General features: G+C 35.6%; 2 protein-coding genes across 2 annotated transcripts in view; one reads left to right on the top strand and one right to left on the bottom strand.

Annotated features, from left to right (window-relative positions):
• Window positions 1–1,340: 1,340 nt before the first annotated feature.
• LOC110021030 (probable 1-acyl-sn-glycerol-3-phosphate acyltransferase 5) lies at window positions 1,341–2,667 on the bottom strand. The gene is made up of 2 exons (XM_020719352.1): window positions 1,781–2,667; window positions 1,341–1,476 (listed from the first exon to the last, which is right to left on the bottom strand). Exons 1-2 carry the CDS (start codon window positions 2,404–2,406, stop codon window positions 1,341–1,343), a joined length of 762 nt encoding a protein of 253 aa, XP_020575011.1. The 5' UTR covers window positions 2,407–2,667.
• Window positions 2,668–2,947: 280 nt separating this feature from the next.
• LOC110021040 (RPM1-interacting protein 4-like) overlaps window positions 2,948–17,736 on the top strand; it is a 36,547-nt gene continuing 21,758 nt past the window's right edge. The window contains exon 1 of the mRNA XM_020719367.1: window positions 2,948–3,160. Within this exon, the coding sequence (XP_020575026.1) occupies window positions 3,155–3,160 (6 nt within the window). The 5' untranslated portion in view covers window positions 2,948–3,154. The remainder of the gene's footprint in view (window positions 3,161–17,736) is intronic.

Consider the following 17,736-nt stretch of genomic DNA (forward strand, 5'->3'; position numbering starts at 1 on the left):
TTGGTTTTCTTTAAAGCCTCCTCAACTTCTTTTTTGCTAATGCGACGGTAAAAATGAAACGTTTTATTATTATTTACGATATTAAAATCACTAAGTTCGATCGTATTTTCAGAAACTTCATTAAAAAGTTTATCAAAGTAACTCACCCACCTATGTTGAATATCTTTTTCTAAGAAAAGTACTTTTTGATTTTCATCTTTAATACACTTTACTTGAGTTAAATCTTTACTTTTCTTTTCTCTTTGTTTGGCTAGTTTATACATATATTTTTCACCCTCCTTAGTATCTAATCTATTATAAAGATCATTAAAAGCAGAATTTTTAGCATCACAGATTGTTCTTTTAGACTCCCTGCGAGCCGTTTGATATTTTCTCCAGTTCTCTAAGCTTTTACATTTAAACCAATTTTTATAACATAACTTCTTATATTTTATCTTTTCTTGCACATTATTATTTTACCACCAACTATTTTTATTTGTAAATATTTTTCCCTTTGATTCTCCAAGAACATCTTTTGCTACATGTTTAATAGTGTTTGTTACTTTATCCCACATCACATTTGCTTCTTCATGAATATCCCAAATTTTGAAATCTTGAATTTTACTCATAAATTTAATTTTATTTGTATCTTTTAAGTTTCTCCATCTAAATATCCCATGCACTCAACCATTTAAATTTTACTCATAAATATCCCATGCACTCAACCAAAATAAATTTTTTAAAGCTCGAACATATATTTGATCTACATCATCATATTTCCAATCCACTGACCCTGTCTAATATTCTCAACCCGTTAAACACTTGCATTGGCTCTTTCACACCTTACAAAAATAGGACACCTAAATCTTAGTCCCCTCACATTTGCGTCAGTCATTTGAGAATGACTATGAACCACTAAAATCAGATATCATTCTTTCAATACATAAATTATAATTCTTTCAATTACAAATAAAAGTAAAAAATAAAATACTTCCTATGTTTGTGTTCCAAAAGATCAGTATAATGGCCATTTTTTAGAGGGACGGTACTCATTTTATAAGCTTATTACAAAATAAATCTCCTAGGTTTCATACCTTAAGGTTCATATTTATGTGTGAAAAATTAAGGATCACAACAAATAAAAAAAATGCAAGCCAACCTTCATGATAAAATCAAGGAAGACTTGATTAGTGAATTAATCCAAAATATCAGCCTTAACACTTTCAGATTAGCATTGAAACAACAAAGCATATAATGTTGCAAGCGTTATTAAATTGTAGAGATTACTCAAAGAAAATCAACAGAATGATTACTAATTATTGAAACTGAAATGTAAGCTTCAAAGACACAAAGACAATGAACTAACCAGCATCCAGGGACTCTCTCAGAGCTTCCAAACAAGCATAAAAGCCCTTGGTTTTTGGAAGAAGCACGTTTTCAAGAATTGGTAAGCTATTTTCTGCTGCGTACTTTTGACTTATTATGCATTTCTGTTCTCTGAGACAAACGTCAGCAGAAAGCGGGTGAAATTTTGAAGAATAAATGTGACATGATAACAAATGTTATCTGCGATGGCTATATGAAAAATAAAAAGCACTTCACTCAATGAAACATAACACAACTAGGTATGTGGATTTTTTTTTTATTTTTTTTTATTTTTTTTGTGGGTGGGGGTTGGGGGGTGGCGTTCTCTGTAAGTAAGAGGTTTTAAATCGTAAGACAGCCTCTATGTTTACGTAAATAAAAAAACTGTTACTTTATCAATACTATGCAAATGTAATATTAGAAGAGTGAATTTTACGTGTAATCAGTGCCCTCTGGGAAAACTGCAAGCCAAAGAGAATCTCTTGGGTCTTTAAAAGTTGAAAGCTTCCTTTGCATCAATGTCTCATCAACTTCCCATTTCCTCTCGACTGAAATAAACTCCAGAACCTGAAATCCCCAGCCAAACACAGGCAATTTCATCAAGCTTCTCTTTAAGACATACTTAATAGACCCCAAGCAACCCTTCCTCAATGCAAGATCCCACAGGTACATCCAGTCGACTTCTGTTCTATGGTTGGCAAAGAGCAGCGCTCGCTCCTTCAAAGGCACGCGATCCCCAGAAAAAACCACTTTAGTGTTGTTTAGCTTCTCAAATAGAAATGGCCACATAGACAGCCATGCACCAAACAACAATGCTACTGATTTTCGACTGTAATGTATGCTAAAAAGCCTCAGGAGAAGAGTAAATATAGGTGCACAGTAGATTAATGTCATACACGCAGTTGTAAGTAAAGTCATTAAGCATGATATGCCCCTTACAACCCTCATGGCAGTCAGCTGATGGCGTCGTTGTAAACCATCTGCATTTATGTGCTTGGGATCCATTCTTTGATTACGTTTTTCTATTAAAGAAATACCTTCATTAGCACCGGAAACATGCATCCTGGACAACAATGCAGCGATGCTTTCCTTTACCGCTTCAATGTAGTGTGTAGAAAGGAACAGGCAATAGTGCCATACCGATTTAGCTGACTAAGATGCTGGCCATGCTGTTCCCTATGATGTATGGACAGTAAAATATGAGTGCTAAACACAGTCAGTTCCCAAGAGGTGGATTGCATTCAGATTAATAATAATTTGGAAGATGTATAGACCAGACAGGCAGATGTAGTAGTTAAACATTACATAACTGAAGTACAACTAAAATTAAGCAACTTAACAAATGAAGATTATAACAGCAGCAATGAAACTAGAATGGGGAACTAAGCTAGTAGAATGCGCAAAATTTTGAAAGAATGGTTTTTCATGATTATCATCCTCAAAGAAGCAAAGCACTTGCATATAATGAAGCATGGTTCCAAAATGCACGTATTCTAAATATAAACTGTAACAATGTGGTTTTTCCTGTTGGGGAAAAATCTCATGCAAGAGCAATAACTTGAAAAAAGGACTAGTGAAAAGCTCTATAAAAGAGAGGGAGAGAGAGAGGGAGGGAGGGAGGGGAAGAAGCGCGGCAGACTTGCGGTTTTTGTGCGCTTGCTAGCTTATTTACGTGGTAAAATCTAGAATAGTTGACGCTCATCAATGCGGGTTCTATTCGCCTTGTGTTCCTTCACCGTCTTGTAGGAGGGCTTTCTTCTCTGCTGGAAAGGCGAAAGTTTGACTTCTGCCCTGGAATTCAGCGCGTACCATGGCAGTGAGTTTTTTGGGGCTCTTTTGTTTTGTTTTCTTTGTTTATCATCTTTCTTTTGGTTTTTGGATTGATATGTGGTTTCTCGGGCATTAGGGCTGCCGTTTAAGGTGTCTTGATTGATGAATCCCTTGAATAAATTGGGAGATTATGGGGATTAGGTTTTGTTAATTTTATAATTTGAGTGTTCGTTTGTTCGTTTCTTTGTCCTCCTCGAAGAGAGCGTAGTTTCAGTAATTGGTTCTTGGGATATCTGTTGGATCAAAGGTTTAGTACGGTTGATGAACCTTTTCTAGCCATTTCAAATTCATTTAAAACATGAAAAGAGACAGAATTGAAATTTGCTATTTCTAATTTTTTATCAGCTTTAAATTTGGAGTTATGGTTAAATTTATTTCCTGTGAAGGAGCCTTTGCTAGATATGTGAATCTGTCAGCTTGGAATATGCAGATAAAGTACGTCATAGTCAGAGAATTTTTGTTTCATTTTTTTTCTTTAATTGATGTTATGAAATTTTCATGAGAAGCTTGCTGTTGCAGGTTTTGATTTTTTGGGGTTGTTTTACTACGATTGGGATTTAGTAAAGCCTGAGAGGACTAAATCCTGAAAACTACTGCAGAGGAGAAGTCCTTAAATCCGTAAATCTTAAGAGGATTAGAACATGAAAACTATCGGCATGATAACTGTGAAATTCTGCATAATTTTTAAGCTATTTATTTAAGTATTTAAGAATTCTGGGAGGAGAAATCCTTATATCCGTTAAATCCCGTAAATGGTAGCGTTTCTATCCTGAATTCAACCAATAACGAGGCTGGAATAGCAGGATTTAAAGTGTCTAAAATTTTTTTGCCAATATTTAAGCTAAATTTTGTTTAAATTCTGCCTAAAAAAGGGATATGAAACTGCCCCTTAGTAAAAATTATTTCCAATTTCTAACATTACAGGCAAGTTTGAATCTGTTTTTCAAGATGCTTGAACAAGATAAAAGTTGGAAAAGCTGTGTTTTTTTGCTGTAGCTTTTTTTCTATTTCATATTTTTTATCCTTCTTGTTTTAGACGCATATAATTTGCTTCTTACTTCTATTCCCTCCGAGCACTGATTTTACAAATTTTCCATGGGCATAATTTTTTTGCTTATAGTATTCCAGTGGATCTTAAGGAACATAAATTTGGTGCATGCTTTTGCTCTTTTTGCTATATCCTTAATTACTTGAATATATAATCTAGTTCACTGCTGAAGAAATGAATACCATGTTTCTGAGTGAGCTTGAATTTACTATATAACATCAGCTTTGCAAATGAATCAATGCTAATGAATGAAAGAAGAAATCTATATTGGAAGCAAGTTAAAGTGCATCATGATTTGCCACTCTTAGTCCATTATCGTTTTGAATTTACTGTTCTGCTTCAAATGTCACTTAATGGTTTTCATATCTACTTTTTTTATTCAATGAGTTACTCTGTTTCCATGGCTAGGAAAGCTCTTGGGTGGTTTTATTGCAGGTTGTTGAAATCCCTTTCATTTTGCTTAAAATAGAGGCATCATGGTTTCTCACTTTAATTCCTTAATCATTGAGTTTACTGATGTGCTTCAATTGTTGCTTAATGGTTTTGGTTTCCATTTTTTTTTAATTTAATGAACTTCAGTCATTCTGTAACCATGGCTTGGAAAGCTCTTGGCTGGTTTTATTGCAGCTTGTTGGGATTCCATTCATATTGGTTTGTAGTTTAGAGCTCATTTGGCTATATGTTCTTAGAAAATCAATAGGTTTCAATTCCGCATATTTTGCAAATATAGAGAATATATGGTCTCGAATAGCAGTTTTGTGCACTGAATGAGCTGTCTTCCCCCATTGATACCTATCTACGCTTCTAGAAGGTATTGGAGGTGGTTGTGGAATGACAAGAGAACAATTATCTGCGAGGTCGACGTTATTTGGAAGGGTTATAAGGTGAAATCTGCTGCTGGACTGCAGTTCGGCGTTGACAGGCAGTGTGGCGGTGACTCGGAAGCAGAAGATAGCTGGTTTATGCAGCTAAACAGCGGGTAGACGCGAGTTCAACAGCTTTCCTGGAAGAAAATAGCAGGTTGGATGACGATATGGTGAGATACGAGCGGCGAGGAGGTTCCACCACCTATTCATAAGCAAGATACAGACACACCATTTTCATAAGGAAATGATACAACACTCTAAAGAGCAACATTCAAAGAGAAAACTCTCAAATTCATATACTAAAAAAAAAATTGTAATCCAAATAGTCCAATACACATATATTGAAGTCCGATAATAGAAAATATGTAATTGAAAATAAACAAATAAGAAATAAAAAAGGGACGAAAATATGCTAAAATAGGAGATCTGACACCCATCTTTTTGAGCTCGAGATCGCGCTTATTCGTGGTCTTGCATTTCAGCGGGATCCACGCCACTACAGTTTCTATGGTATTGACATCCACGTCATTTTCTCTAGGTAGGAGGAGCTTCATCTACTTTACAGTAAGCTTCTGGAATTGATCTATCATCATCATAACAAAGTTATGATCTTGTTGTGTCTGAGTCAGTCCCATTGCAAATCTGCCGTCACATCCATTTCAAGCAATTTCCTCTTCCAAATTATACTTGATTGAATAAATTACCATTTTTTTTAGCACAACCTGTGTTAGAGTTGCACATAAACCGGTCTTCTCATGAACCAATTCTTGAACTGCTACATCTATAACTTGCTTCTCCCATTTCTCATACTCGGTTGGTCTCATAGAATAAACAAGCATGTATGAAAGAACTAACTTTGGAATGAAAGCTATAACATGTTGGATTACTTCTAGTGACAACCACTCAATAGTTAAATTGTCAGTCATGATCTTTGACAATTCCTTCACAAGGACTGTCCATTTTCTGGTATGGGCTTCTCAAACTCACTGCCTTCTAGAACAATAATCCGATTGTAGTCTCTCTCATGGGCTCAATTTTAATTACTATTCTCATCAGCTGAAAGTTGAGACCCTTTTTAAAGCTTTTGCTCTCTCCCGTGTCACTGGCCATTTTATTAACTACTCAATTCTCGGTGATAGTAATCATCCTCTTGTTTGGAATCTAATGCAATGTGCCCAAAATCGTGGCGCTTGAGACATTTTTTTGTTGAGATGGATTTGAGAGTGTTGGAGGTATTCAATTTTTATCACTTTGAATTGGTTTTTTCTTGGGCTGGGTCGGTTGGGATGCTCTACTGAGTGTTCTCTTGTCTCTTGATCCTAAGGTTGAATTATGCATGTAAGGTGTGGCGGTCATCCGGTGATGGTTCTTTACATTGAAGCTAGGGTCTGAATATCATGTAATGTCCAATGGAATTGTAACTCTGCCATGTTGTCAATGGAAGATCTCAATTCTCTTAAATATTGAGATAGTGTGTCCTCTTCGAGCTCCCCTAGCCCACATTTTAATATAAGCTCATCAAACTTAGTGTACTCCTTTAACGAGAGTTCTTGCTACTGTAATTGATGTAGCCTTAAGAATATGTTTTGTATATAATGTGTTGGCAAATACATGAGCTGCATTTCTCATTTTATTTTGGACAACATAGTAATTTTACTCCCTTTTCCGCTTTCCAAGATGCTTCAGATTCTCTCACCATAATGAAACGTTTTTTTTTAGCTTGATGACTGTCAATTCTATTGTCCTGAGAAACATACTTGTACTACTCCATTATCATCTGGATCCATTCGACCGTCAAAATCCGATAACTCCAGTTTCACTATCCTGGCTTTTCCTTTGATATTTCAAGTCTAATCGTTATGATAGTGGTTTTTCACCCATGGAATCTCTAGAAACTATTTGGTGGAAGGGATTCACTTCCTTCTCTCGGTTTGAAGAGTCACTATTGGGGCTATGAATGACCTCACCTGATTGTCTCATCTCAAAAGTGGAAAGCCTTTGCTATAGTTGGAAAGTTTCTTGCTGCATATCTTTCATACTAAGTTACTAGACATCTCGTTGAGGGTCTAGGCTTCTAGAAGGTATTCAGGAAGCGAGTTATGCAAGGAGGTTGTTGTGGAATGACAAGGGAACAAAAATCTGAGAGGGCAACGGTATTTGGAAGAGGTGCAAGGCGGAATCTGTTGCTGGACAACAGTTTAGCATTGATTGGCGGCAGGAAAGCAACCCAGAAGTAGAAGATGGCGAATTTCTACTTCCAAATAGCAGGTAGATGTGAGTTTGACGACTTTTGTGGCCGAAAACAGCAGGTTGTATGATGATACGGTGATATATGGGTGACGAGGAGGTTCTACCATTTGTTTCTTGAGCAAGATACAGACAAATCACTTGCAAAATGAAAGGATGCATCACTTCGGAGAGCAAAATTCAGAGATAAAAGTCTCAAAATCATAAACTCAACAAAAACTGGAATCCAAACCGTCCAATACATATATAAAAGTCTGCTAATAGAAAATTTCTAATTGAAAATAAATAAATAGGAAATATTTAAAAAATGGGAAGAAAATATGCTAAAATTGGAGATCCAAGGCCCCTCTGCCCCCAATTCGAGGTCGTGCCTGTTTGCGATCCCGCATTTTAGTAGGATTCCGTGACACCGCGGGTTCCATGGTACTGACATCTGCATCACCCATACCTCTAACTCCAAAAGTAATAATACAACAACAACCAACTTGAGGAATAATGGGAGATCTGCATGTCAAAGAAAACTAAGAACACGTTAAAACAACTTGAATGTGTTTCTGTTGCTCATTGGAAATCTCCAGCCAAAGGAATGCTAAAGGGGGTAGAAAGAAAGACCAATGTTCTTTCATACGTAAACCACCACCAAAGAAATGATATCTTGGTCAGGGTCAATAACATTCTCATATAGAAATAAAAAATGCCAGCCCAAAGAGGGATAAAAAAAAAAGAAATCCACTACTAGAAAGTTATTGACAATCTGGAGGATTACCACTAACTGATGAGTCTATTTGCCAGTCTTGCAAATTTTATTTCCATGCTCAAAATAAAAACTTAAAAGAAGAAATGATGAACCATTCTTGGTTGAAGTATATGTCACGTCATCCTGGTGTTCACCATTGTTTCTAACCAGTCATTCTTCAAACTTATAATGGAAGCTGTCAACAATCACTCTAATAAATCCAACAAATCTAACAAGGAGCAAATTGTAATGTTTCCAACATTTCCATCCAGTCAATACCTCCAACTCTTGACTGTTCTAAAACTTTCGATGAGAAGTCGCCTTATGGTGGAAATGAATTTGATTTTAATGGATCCTCATAGCAAATGGAGGATACTTTGATGATACATTCTTTAGAAATTATCCATTGATGCTATTTATCGACAACACTACAAAAACCTCAAATAGCATAAAAAATTGGGTGTCTGAAATTGGGAGGTGACACTGAAGGTTTTAACCAAACTTCTAAGGTTGATAAAGATACAACTGTTGAAGAACGATTTGAATAAAAAAGAAGGCACGTATTCAATCAAAGAGCAGTAGAGTGTTACTACTTTTATAGAAGAACGAGCCATTAAATATAATAATCAATGAAGACATCCTCCTATAAGATTATAAAAGAACATTTACCTTAACCATGGGAGTTGATTTTACTATCCCCTTGTATTTTCGAATTCTAACACAACTCAGTGTATGAAGCGATCTTATTGTCAAAAGAATTTTGGGAAATCTTAAATCAAGCCTTCCAAAAACCAGATCCATATGAAGCATATTCCAACAAGTAGTGCACGATTGAGATTTTTCATATTCCGAAAACTCTATTTATTACATTATGCAAAGAGGATACTTAAAAAGAGCTATGAAGGAGGTGCCAATTAAAATAAAAAAAAATAAAAAATAAAAATAAAAAAACACACGGAATTTTCCAAATTTGAAGTGTTGAATAAACCTTAAATCCCTACACTAAAACAGTTTCACACTCAAGGTGTTATATGCTGAGAGAAAAACCATCTCAAAGCTTGTAAACTCATGAGGTTAATAAAGGAGCTTGTGTAAAAAAATTTAAAAAATAAAAATCTAAGCAAGTACACATGTTACTTTCTATTGATAAATAAAAAATGATGATTTGGTGACCTCATTGAAATAATCAGAGATCCAACTAAGAGATCCTCTTTGCATAAAATGCATAAACAAATGGTGTGTAGTATAAGCTTATAAGTGACATGCAATCTTTCATGGTTCATAAATTCTGATGTATGAGGATGCCACAATTTTTTCAAAGGAGCCCGTGCTAGCTCAATCCTAAAGCTCTAGTCTCAAAGCTAAAAGCACAACTTAAACTTGAAGTTAACAAGAAGCAAAGGGGAAGAAAAAAAAAATATTGTAACTCCTCCAAATCCTATCAACATCCCAATCAAATCCTTAACGAGAAACATTCCTCACTTGGGGAGTGATATCAAAGAAGATATCCTCGTTCTTCAACCCTAGAACATTTATAAACCTCCAACCAGGAGGAGTATAGCTGATTCAGACTTGTATTCTGATTTCAACGCTTTTCACAAGAGCAAAACAAAATATGTTTCTCTAGTAAGGTGACTAGTTCCTCATTTTTGTGGATATGCTTTTTTTTCCTTATATTAGGCCCTCCATGTTCTTAAACTTTCCATTGGTTTCTTTCTGTTGAGTTAACGGTGCCTTAAATCTGAAAAACCAAAATAGTGTGTCATACCTTCCTAGTTGCCAATGACATTTTTCTATTTTGCCTCATGCATTCCACATGTTTAGTCCTCTCACATGCCTCACACTGGGTGCAATCAGCTTTGTTCTGCTTGCCAATCGTAGTTGTGTTTCCAGCTCTCGTGCAGTGCTCTTTCAGGCTCTTGCAACCTGTGATTGCTTCTTGGCCATGTCATGTTTGATGCTTGCAATCGATTTCATCCATTTATATCTAGTTCCATGCCATTTCGTGTCAACATGCATTCTTAGAGCTCATGGCCTTCCTGACTATTGTTCCATCCTTAGTATTGGAATTTCAGCAATTGTTCTCACTCATTATTTTTTGTTAAGCTTTCTGTGTTCAATGTGTGTTCTAACGCTTCCTCTAGCTCTGCATCTTCCCATTTTGGCGATTCCATCTATATTTGTTGGTTTGTATTTTGCTATTTTGTTGCTTTCCCCATATATGTACCTACATTATGAAACTCCTCCTTTGGCTGCTCATGCATCTAAATATCAGTAACTATAAATTCTTCTACTACATTTATTTCTGGCTTGTTCACTTTGACTATGAGGGTGAAGATTGGTAATGATTTAATGAATATCAATCTGCTTATGCCGCTAGATTTTTCATATGTTCTTAGCAAAGTTCAAAACTAACTCCTTACAAGATTTTATTTACTATTTATGCTAAATTTGCTCTTATTTTTTCTGATGAAGAAATTTCTGAGTTAGCTTCTCTTTTTGTTGCCTCTATTGCTGGAAAGTTCTCCTTGGGCCATCCCATTTTTTAAAGTTTTTGTAGATTTTCTCATTGGGTTTCTTAATCCTTACCATATTTTTTTTAGATTATTCTTAGAAGCTCACTACTCAAGACTTTTCTCATGAATAGCATATTATATTGATGGTTTTCCTATATAAATGCTCAAGTAGTCGACACACTTTAATTGCTCTTAGAAATAAGATTTTACTACAGTTTGGATTGCTTTTACTCAGCTTCTGATTCGTTACTTCAGCCAATTTATTTTATTTTCTCTTGGTTCTATTTTTGGAAAACCTTTTTATGCGGTTACTGCTAGTGCTAGACTCTTCAGGCTGTCAATGGCTTGGGTCTTAGTGTAAGTGAATGATACTATCACTGAAGAAAGAGATTTGGATTGGTTCATGAGCTTATGTTACTGGCAGAAAGTATAATTTGAATGAATTTTTATATATTGTTCACTAAAATGTTAGGCATAACATTATAGTATACTTCAAGGTCACTAACAATTGTGAAAAATGAACTTTTAGTGATCCTAGGAATCGTGGGATAAGGGAGTAATCAAATACATTAAACTCACCATCGAGATAGTGGGTATAGTTTTGATTGCTTCTGTTTTGTTGCTTGAACAAAGCTTTGAACCCAATTTAAACATATCATGGATTTTGAGCCTACAAGATATGTTGTTATCCTGATGGAAGCGTTCAACACCTCATTTGATCTCTGGATTATTGACCCACCTTCAATAGGATTGAACCCTCATGATCATACTATGGTTGGGGAAATGTGTGATCCAGATTCGTAGTTTATTACTCTAATACGAGTATTTCCAAGGGGACAAAATGTTTCAATTTTTTTTATATTAGGAAGAAATTAATAGGAATGAAATTAGTATTATTGTCCAAGTTTATTAGATTTCAACTAAAAGCACTTTAAATGAGAATTTGTAGTGTTCTCTTCAGTTTGATGTTATTGTGTTGCTTTCTAGTTATCTTTGTTGATATAAATTTTTTTCCACTTGAAATTTTTTTGTTGCTTGGTGTTGCACTCTTTTCCGTGATTGCTTATAACATCTTTATTTTAAAAGAATTAGCTACCCTGTATTGGGCTCTTCATGCTATCGAATTAATTCCATTTTGATCATTTCTTGTGCATGATCATTATTTCTACTTTATTTCCACTTCCTCGATGCTATGAAATTTTCTATGTTAGTTTTTGTAAATAATAATCTTTACCATCAAAGAATTTGTAGGTCCTAACCAAAAGCCTAATTGTACTCTCATCAATTGCTCTCAATTGCTGCTGTCTTTCAGCTGAAGCGGATAAAAACGGTAACATGTGTTTGAATGCAATGTCTGAAACAAATGCAAATGTGTTTCCATTAATAAAATATAATTGGCAAAGAAAAGTGATTAAGCTCTTATGGATAAAGATTTATTAAGATTTATGTGGCGTGTTTTCCAAACCTATAGCCATAAGAGAGGAGTGAGGATCTAATCCACTAAATAAGAAACCCGAAATGACATACAATATCAAAATGACATACAATATAAGAGCCACTCACCAACGCTTCTCAAAATTCGTATACTCTCAACTCTCTCAAGGAAGTAGAAGAAACATTCATATATGAGTTTAATCGCACCTTCAAAAGTTACTTAGAAAAGGTTGTCTGTCATGCATAGTTTTTATCAATCGTCCATGAAGATCTTATTGATGGTCCATCTTGGATCAACATTTCCTACAAGCCCATTTACAACTTTTGAAGAAGAGAGCTGAGACTTGTTCCAGTCGTACTGCTCACAAAATAGAGACTTGATATTGTTTTATCCACCAAATAATAGTAGACATAAAGAGGAAACCATCTCAATATGCATCACCTTATATAATAAAAGCTAGAAGCCTAATCTCTTAGATGCCAGACCACTAACCTCTTTGAGAGAATATTCCTTGATATAATGCTTTCTTATTTTCATACAAAGCCTACATGGATTCAGGTGATAAGCAATGAAAAGTATATCTCATGCAATAACTTTTGTTATGTTCTAATTTTGGCTATACCAAAACACATTAATAATGAGTCAAATTTTGAATTTGTTTTCAATTGAACACTAAACTCGTAGAACCTTGAAGGGCTAAGCACCACATAATTACATAAAGTTCATATGTCATATGGCACTCACAAGAGACCTCTAATTCCCGACAATTATATATTTTTATTAGCGGACTTGCCTTGATCACGATTAAGCTAGCCTCCTTCCCTAAAGGCAATCTCCTCCTCAAAAAAGATAAAAAATCTTTCTTATTGCTTTTCTTAACTCTTTCAAGCATAGATATGGCATTCTTTAATAGGAGCAAACTCATGCTTGATAGGGGAAGATAAATAGCACAATAATTTTCAAGTTTGTTTTCATCATAAGTAGCTATATCAATATTTCTCAAGTCATGAATAATTGAATTAAATTGATGCATGTGTGACTTGATTGATGTACTTTCTTGAATGCAAAGAAATTTCTTTCTTTTTTATTAAATTTGTTTGAGAAACTTTTAATAATGTACAAAGACTAGCTGGAGCATTACTCCATTATTGTTTCTTTCAAGGCCCTCAGTGATACCATGTCTACAAAAAATGATTAAATCATCAAAATTGTTTTGTCATATATCTCTATTTTGTTTCATTCACTCATCTTCTCGCATATTTAGATGTCTTGTGCTATTATCCCAAGCTCGTGCTAAATAAGAAGACCAACATGTGGGCACTTCAAAAGGCAAACCCCTTTCAAACTATCAATTTTTTTTTATGGCAAACTTCTCAGCTATCGAACTCCATAATAGACTTTGATAGCAGTTTATAGAACTTCTCTAACATAGATGCATGAGTGCATTTGGAAATGAAATAGGAAATGAAATTTTTTGCAATACTAAGATCACAGAAGAGATCAAGCAAATACAGAGAAAGGACCAAGATTTATTGTGATTGTTCTTAAACCAAGCCTCGCATGAGAGGATAGTGGATTTGATTCACCAAACAAAAAGCCCCAAAATGTGAACGACATCAAGATACTTACCACTCTTTTTAAAACTTGAGTATTTCTAACACTCACCATGAAGAAGCACAAGAAACACTCGGTTGTAAGGTTGCCTCATATCTCGAGTTCAATCACCATGATAAGGTTGCTAAAATACTTAAGATATTGTCGCTCTATAAATATTTTGTTGGCTGCCGTCGGCCAACTTTTTGGTTGATTTGAAAATATGAAAATAATTTTTGAAATTTAATTTAATATAAGAGGTATATAGTTTGAGTTTTGAAAATAATGTGTTTCAATTTTCGAAAAATGAGAGTCCAAATGGATTTCATTCGTCCAATAAATTCCATAATCGTGTCTGATACCATAAATACTACATTTTCCCAGAAGATAAGTGTAGACCTCTGCGATAGACCTAATCCTGCAAACTAAGAGATTTGTGATTCCTTTACCTGGGTTCCAAGTTTTCTATAGAGGCAAGCCCCTATAGTTAATTACATCCCAAATGACATGGGTCACTTGAGAAAACTCTCGATAGTGATCAAAGGTACTAGTCTTCAAGATCTCAAGGTTTAGGTTTTCACGGTAGGACGTAGAAAAATAAATGGGAGTGGCTCAAGTAGGAATAATTATTTCAGGAGTCCAAACGAAGGAACAGGTAGGGGATGTCACAAATTATGAGAAGAAACCTCAGTGACTTCTCAGACTATCCTACTGTGTGGCTTTGTTTTGGAGAAGATATTATTTGAGTGTTCAATCATGTCAATTTTATTATTTAGGATTTACATTTGCATAATACTTGATTATGCAAATAGCCCGCAGAGATAAGAGGTTTTACGTTGTTCTGGACGACAACCTCGGAACTTAAGACGAGTTAGGACTTACGCTGCACAACATAGTTGTACAAGAGCCTAAAAAGGGAGTGTGAGGATTTACGTTGCGCTAGACAAGCTATCTCGAAGTTCTATGGGTTGTTATTATGCTAGGAAGAGATAATGCTGAAGAAGATCCTCTTGTTGCTCTCTCCAAGCTCCTCGTCGTGTTGCCCACAAAGTTGGCTCCAAGCTCCTGTTGTAGCGATGACTCCAAGATTTAAGTGTTTGAGATGGGTGATTTATGTTTCATAGTTTTGGTGTCAATGTTTGGATTTGTTTTGTTTCGATTTTGGTTTTGTATGGTAAATAAAAAGTACTTGAAAGGTAAAATACAGTAAAGTAAAATGCTATAAATAAATTGTAAAAACGTATCTAGGCATCTGTTACTGTTGCGTTATTAGTGTTGCGAGCATAATATGATTTGCAGCAGAGATAACCTTGCAAGAATTAGACAAGGCAAAAAAACCCAGCACGAAAATCAGAAAAAACGAGTCGTAGAAATCACGAGCAAAAGAAACCATTAGCCACATATGAAAGATCAGGACTAGGTGTAAGACATTGGTAAAAGTAGGGAGCTGGACTGTGTGTTTCCTGATCTTGAATAAGAGTTACCAACCCGACAATCTACAGAAAATAGTCCTTAACCTCAATCCAAGCGACTAGCCGTGGACCTTTATAAATTTGCATAGAAAAATTTTCATGCAAAAGTTGTTGTTCAAGTCTTTTTTTATGCAGAGTTCTTTTTAACATGCAAGAGAAATTTTTATTTATAAAGTCATATAGTCCACAGGCTAATCACTCTAATCGTGTTAGAACTACTAATAATCTAAGAATGTCGGGGGCAATGATCCCACCAAGAATCGACGAATAGCATCATGGATCCTTTCCACTCTCTTATTGAAGACCCTTGAGGTAGGAGATACTATTCTAAAAATCTTATTTCACATCCCTCGTTTAAACATATATAAGCAATGTCGTCATCTCTCACGCAACTTAGACCCTAGACTTATCCTAGTCCGATGATTCATATATGGCATTAACAAATTTTCTCAATTGTCAGGAGAATTTGAGTGTAATATCCAAGCTCAAATCCCGGTGCACTGGGTTTCATTGTAGGTTAAGTCATTGCGGGAATTCCACTGTTAATTTAATTAAGGAAGCATAGACTACGTCTCGGTGCATCCTCATGTCTTGTGTCTTAATCAATTTGTGAATTAGGCTGAAGTGCCTAGTTTCATTATTCATTCAAAAATTAGGTGGATGAACGCTTACCTAGGGTGTGTTCCTAAAATCTAGAAGTCTATGCTGAGAATTAAGTGGATGGACTCTCAACTAGAGTGTGCTCCTAAAATCTAGAAGCCTATGCTGAGAATTAGGTGGATGAACTCTCACCTAGGGTGTGCTCCTAAAATCTAGAAGTCTATGTTTTAACTTTGTTTAAAGTTATTCACGACATTTCACCCTCAATTAAGTGTTTTTTCAACTAAGTCTCAAATATTTATAAGTGTCTTCCAAGTAATTAAATCAGAAATTCTCATTTTTGACTTGACCATTTAACAAAATGTAACCAAACAAGCAAAAAAGATAAGGTTGATCCACTTCCAAAACTAACAAACCTAATGGGGAAATAACATGTGAATCAACATAAAAGTGTTTATAATCTTTCAACAACTGTAATTAATAGACTCTCGAGAAGAGTGCTTAAATCTATTCCAAAACAGTGTTTTGATCGATCCGAATGTTTCACAATTTAGAGTAAAAAAATAAAGCTAAAAAAAACCACTAAATAGACTAAAAAGATGCAGCCCATAAGACACGAAATGGAAAAAAAAATTACAACCCACAACGTCACTTCCAAACAGCTCCAAACCCGTGTTCAAAATAGTCATAAAACGATGTCTTTGTGCATGTAAATTCTCCTAAACTTTTGGATGAAATATTAAAATTTTTTTTTTCTTTTCATTCTTTTTTGAAGTGGTGATATTCAAGTATAAAAAGAAAATGACCCATAGAACTGAAGAGGATAAATGTGTTAACTCTAGCAAATTGATAATGAAAACCAGTAATGTCAACCACATCAAAGAAGACTCTTCACATCAGCTTTACTATCACATGTTAAATGCATTCATGCTCACTTCCAATTGCCAAACAAAAGTTGAAGTATGACTTCATCAAAAATAACATGTTCACAGATATTGAATCATCATAACCAGTACACTGATAAAAAATGAAATGATAGGAGCTACGAAGCATGAGAAGAAATATCTGTACCCCAACCTTGGAATTGTTAAAAAAACAATTGCTTAAACAGAGCAGTGCATAACTTGACATTATCTAGACAATATGACATAATCAAATTGAACTAGGCTTCGTCCAATGTAAGGGACAGTTGGTTTTGGAGAAATAATAACAAATAATTTAAGGTGTGGAGACATAATTCTTTCTAACCATGCAATTCGTTCTCAGAAGACAACATTAAGATTGGAATATTATCTAACGCAAATAAAATGTTCAGGTATTAAGAATAGAAAAAGACATTATTAAAATTACCTCTAATGTCAGACCAACTCACATGAAATATGCAGAGGATTAATTGATATAGCAAAAGTTTGAGGACAGTAGTAGTGGTATGCAATAAGCTTAGAAAGTTCAATTGTTAGAACCAAATACTTCGATAAAAGGTTTGTGGTGAACTGAAGGAATAATCGAAGTAGAAGGTAAGATCGGAGAATGCAAACCTACGCGTGGGAGTGTGGCAGACGATCGACAGAGAGTTTCGAAAGAGAACGAAGGTGTTCTGCCGAGAGCCGGGGGAGGCGAATCAGTTGTAAGCGGCTTCATGCAGAGGAGAGGCGAGCGACTTTGGTGCGGACGAGAGGCGAGCGGGGCTTCGATTGAGATAGGAGCGGTCTCGGTGTCGCGAGGAGGAGGCGAATCAGAAAGATGAGGCAAGCGAGGGTTTCGGTCGAGACAGACAAAGGCGAGCGGGAGTGGGATCGAGCAGTTTCAGCCTATTCGACAAGGAGGAGAGGTTCGATCGTGAGCGGGAGAGGAGTTTTAGCACGAGCAGGAAAGGAGCTTCAGTCGTGAGCGGGAGTGGGAGAAGGGCTTCGGTTGCTAGCGGGAGGCGAAGGCTTTGTGTGCGGGAGGGGCGAGTGAGGCCTCGGCGGGTTTCTTCTGCGTGAGTGAGTCGAGTGAGGTAGCGGGAAGTAGGATCGAGCGGTCTTCTGCAGAGAGGAGAAGCAAGCA

The sequence above is a fragment of the Phalaenopsis equestris genome, unplaced genomic scaffold (assembly GCF_001263595.1).
Source record: "Phalaenopsis equestris unplaced genomic scaffold, ASM126359v1 Scaffold000117, whole genome shotgun sequence".
In the NCBI taxonomy this organism is placed as follows: Eukaryota; Viridiplantae; Streptophyta; class Magnoliopsida; order Asparagales; family Orchidaceae; genus Phalaenopsis; species Phalaenopsis equestris.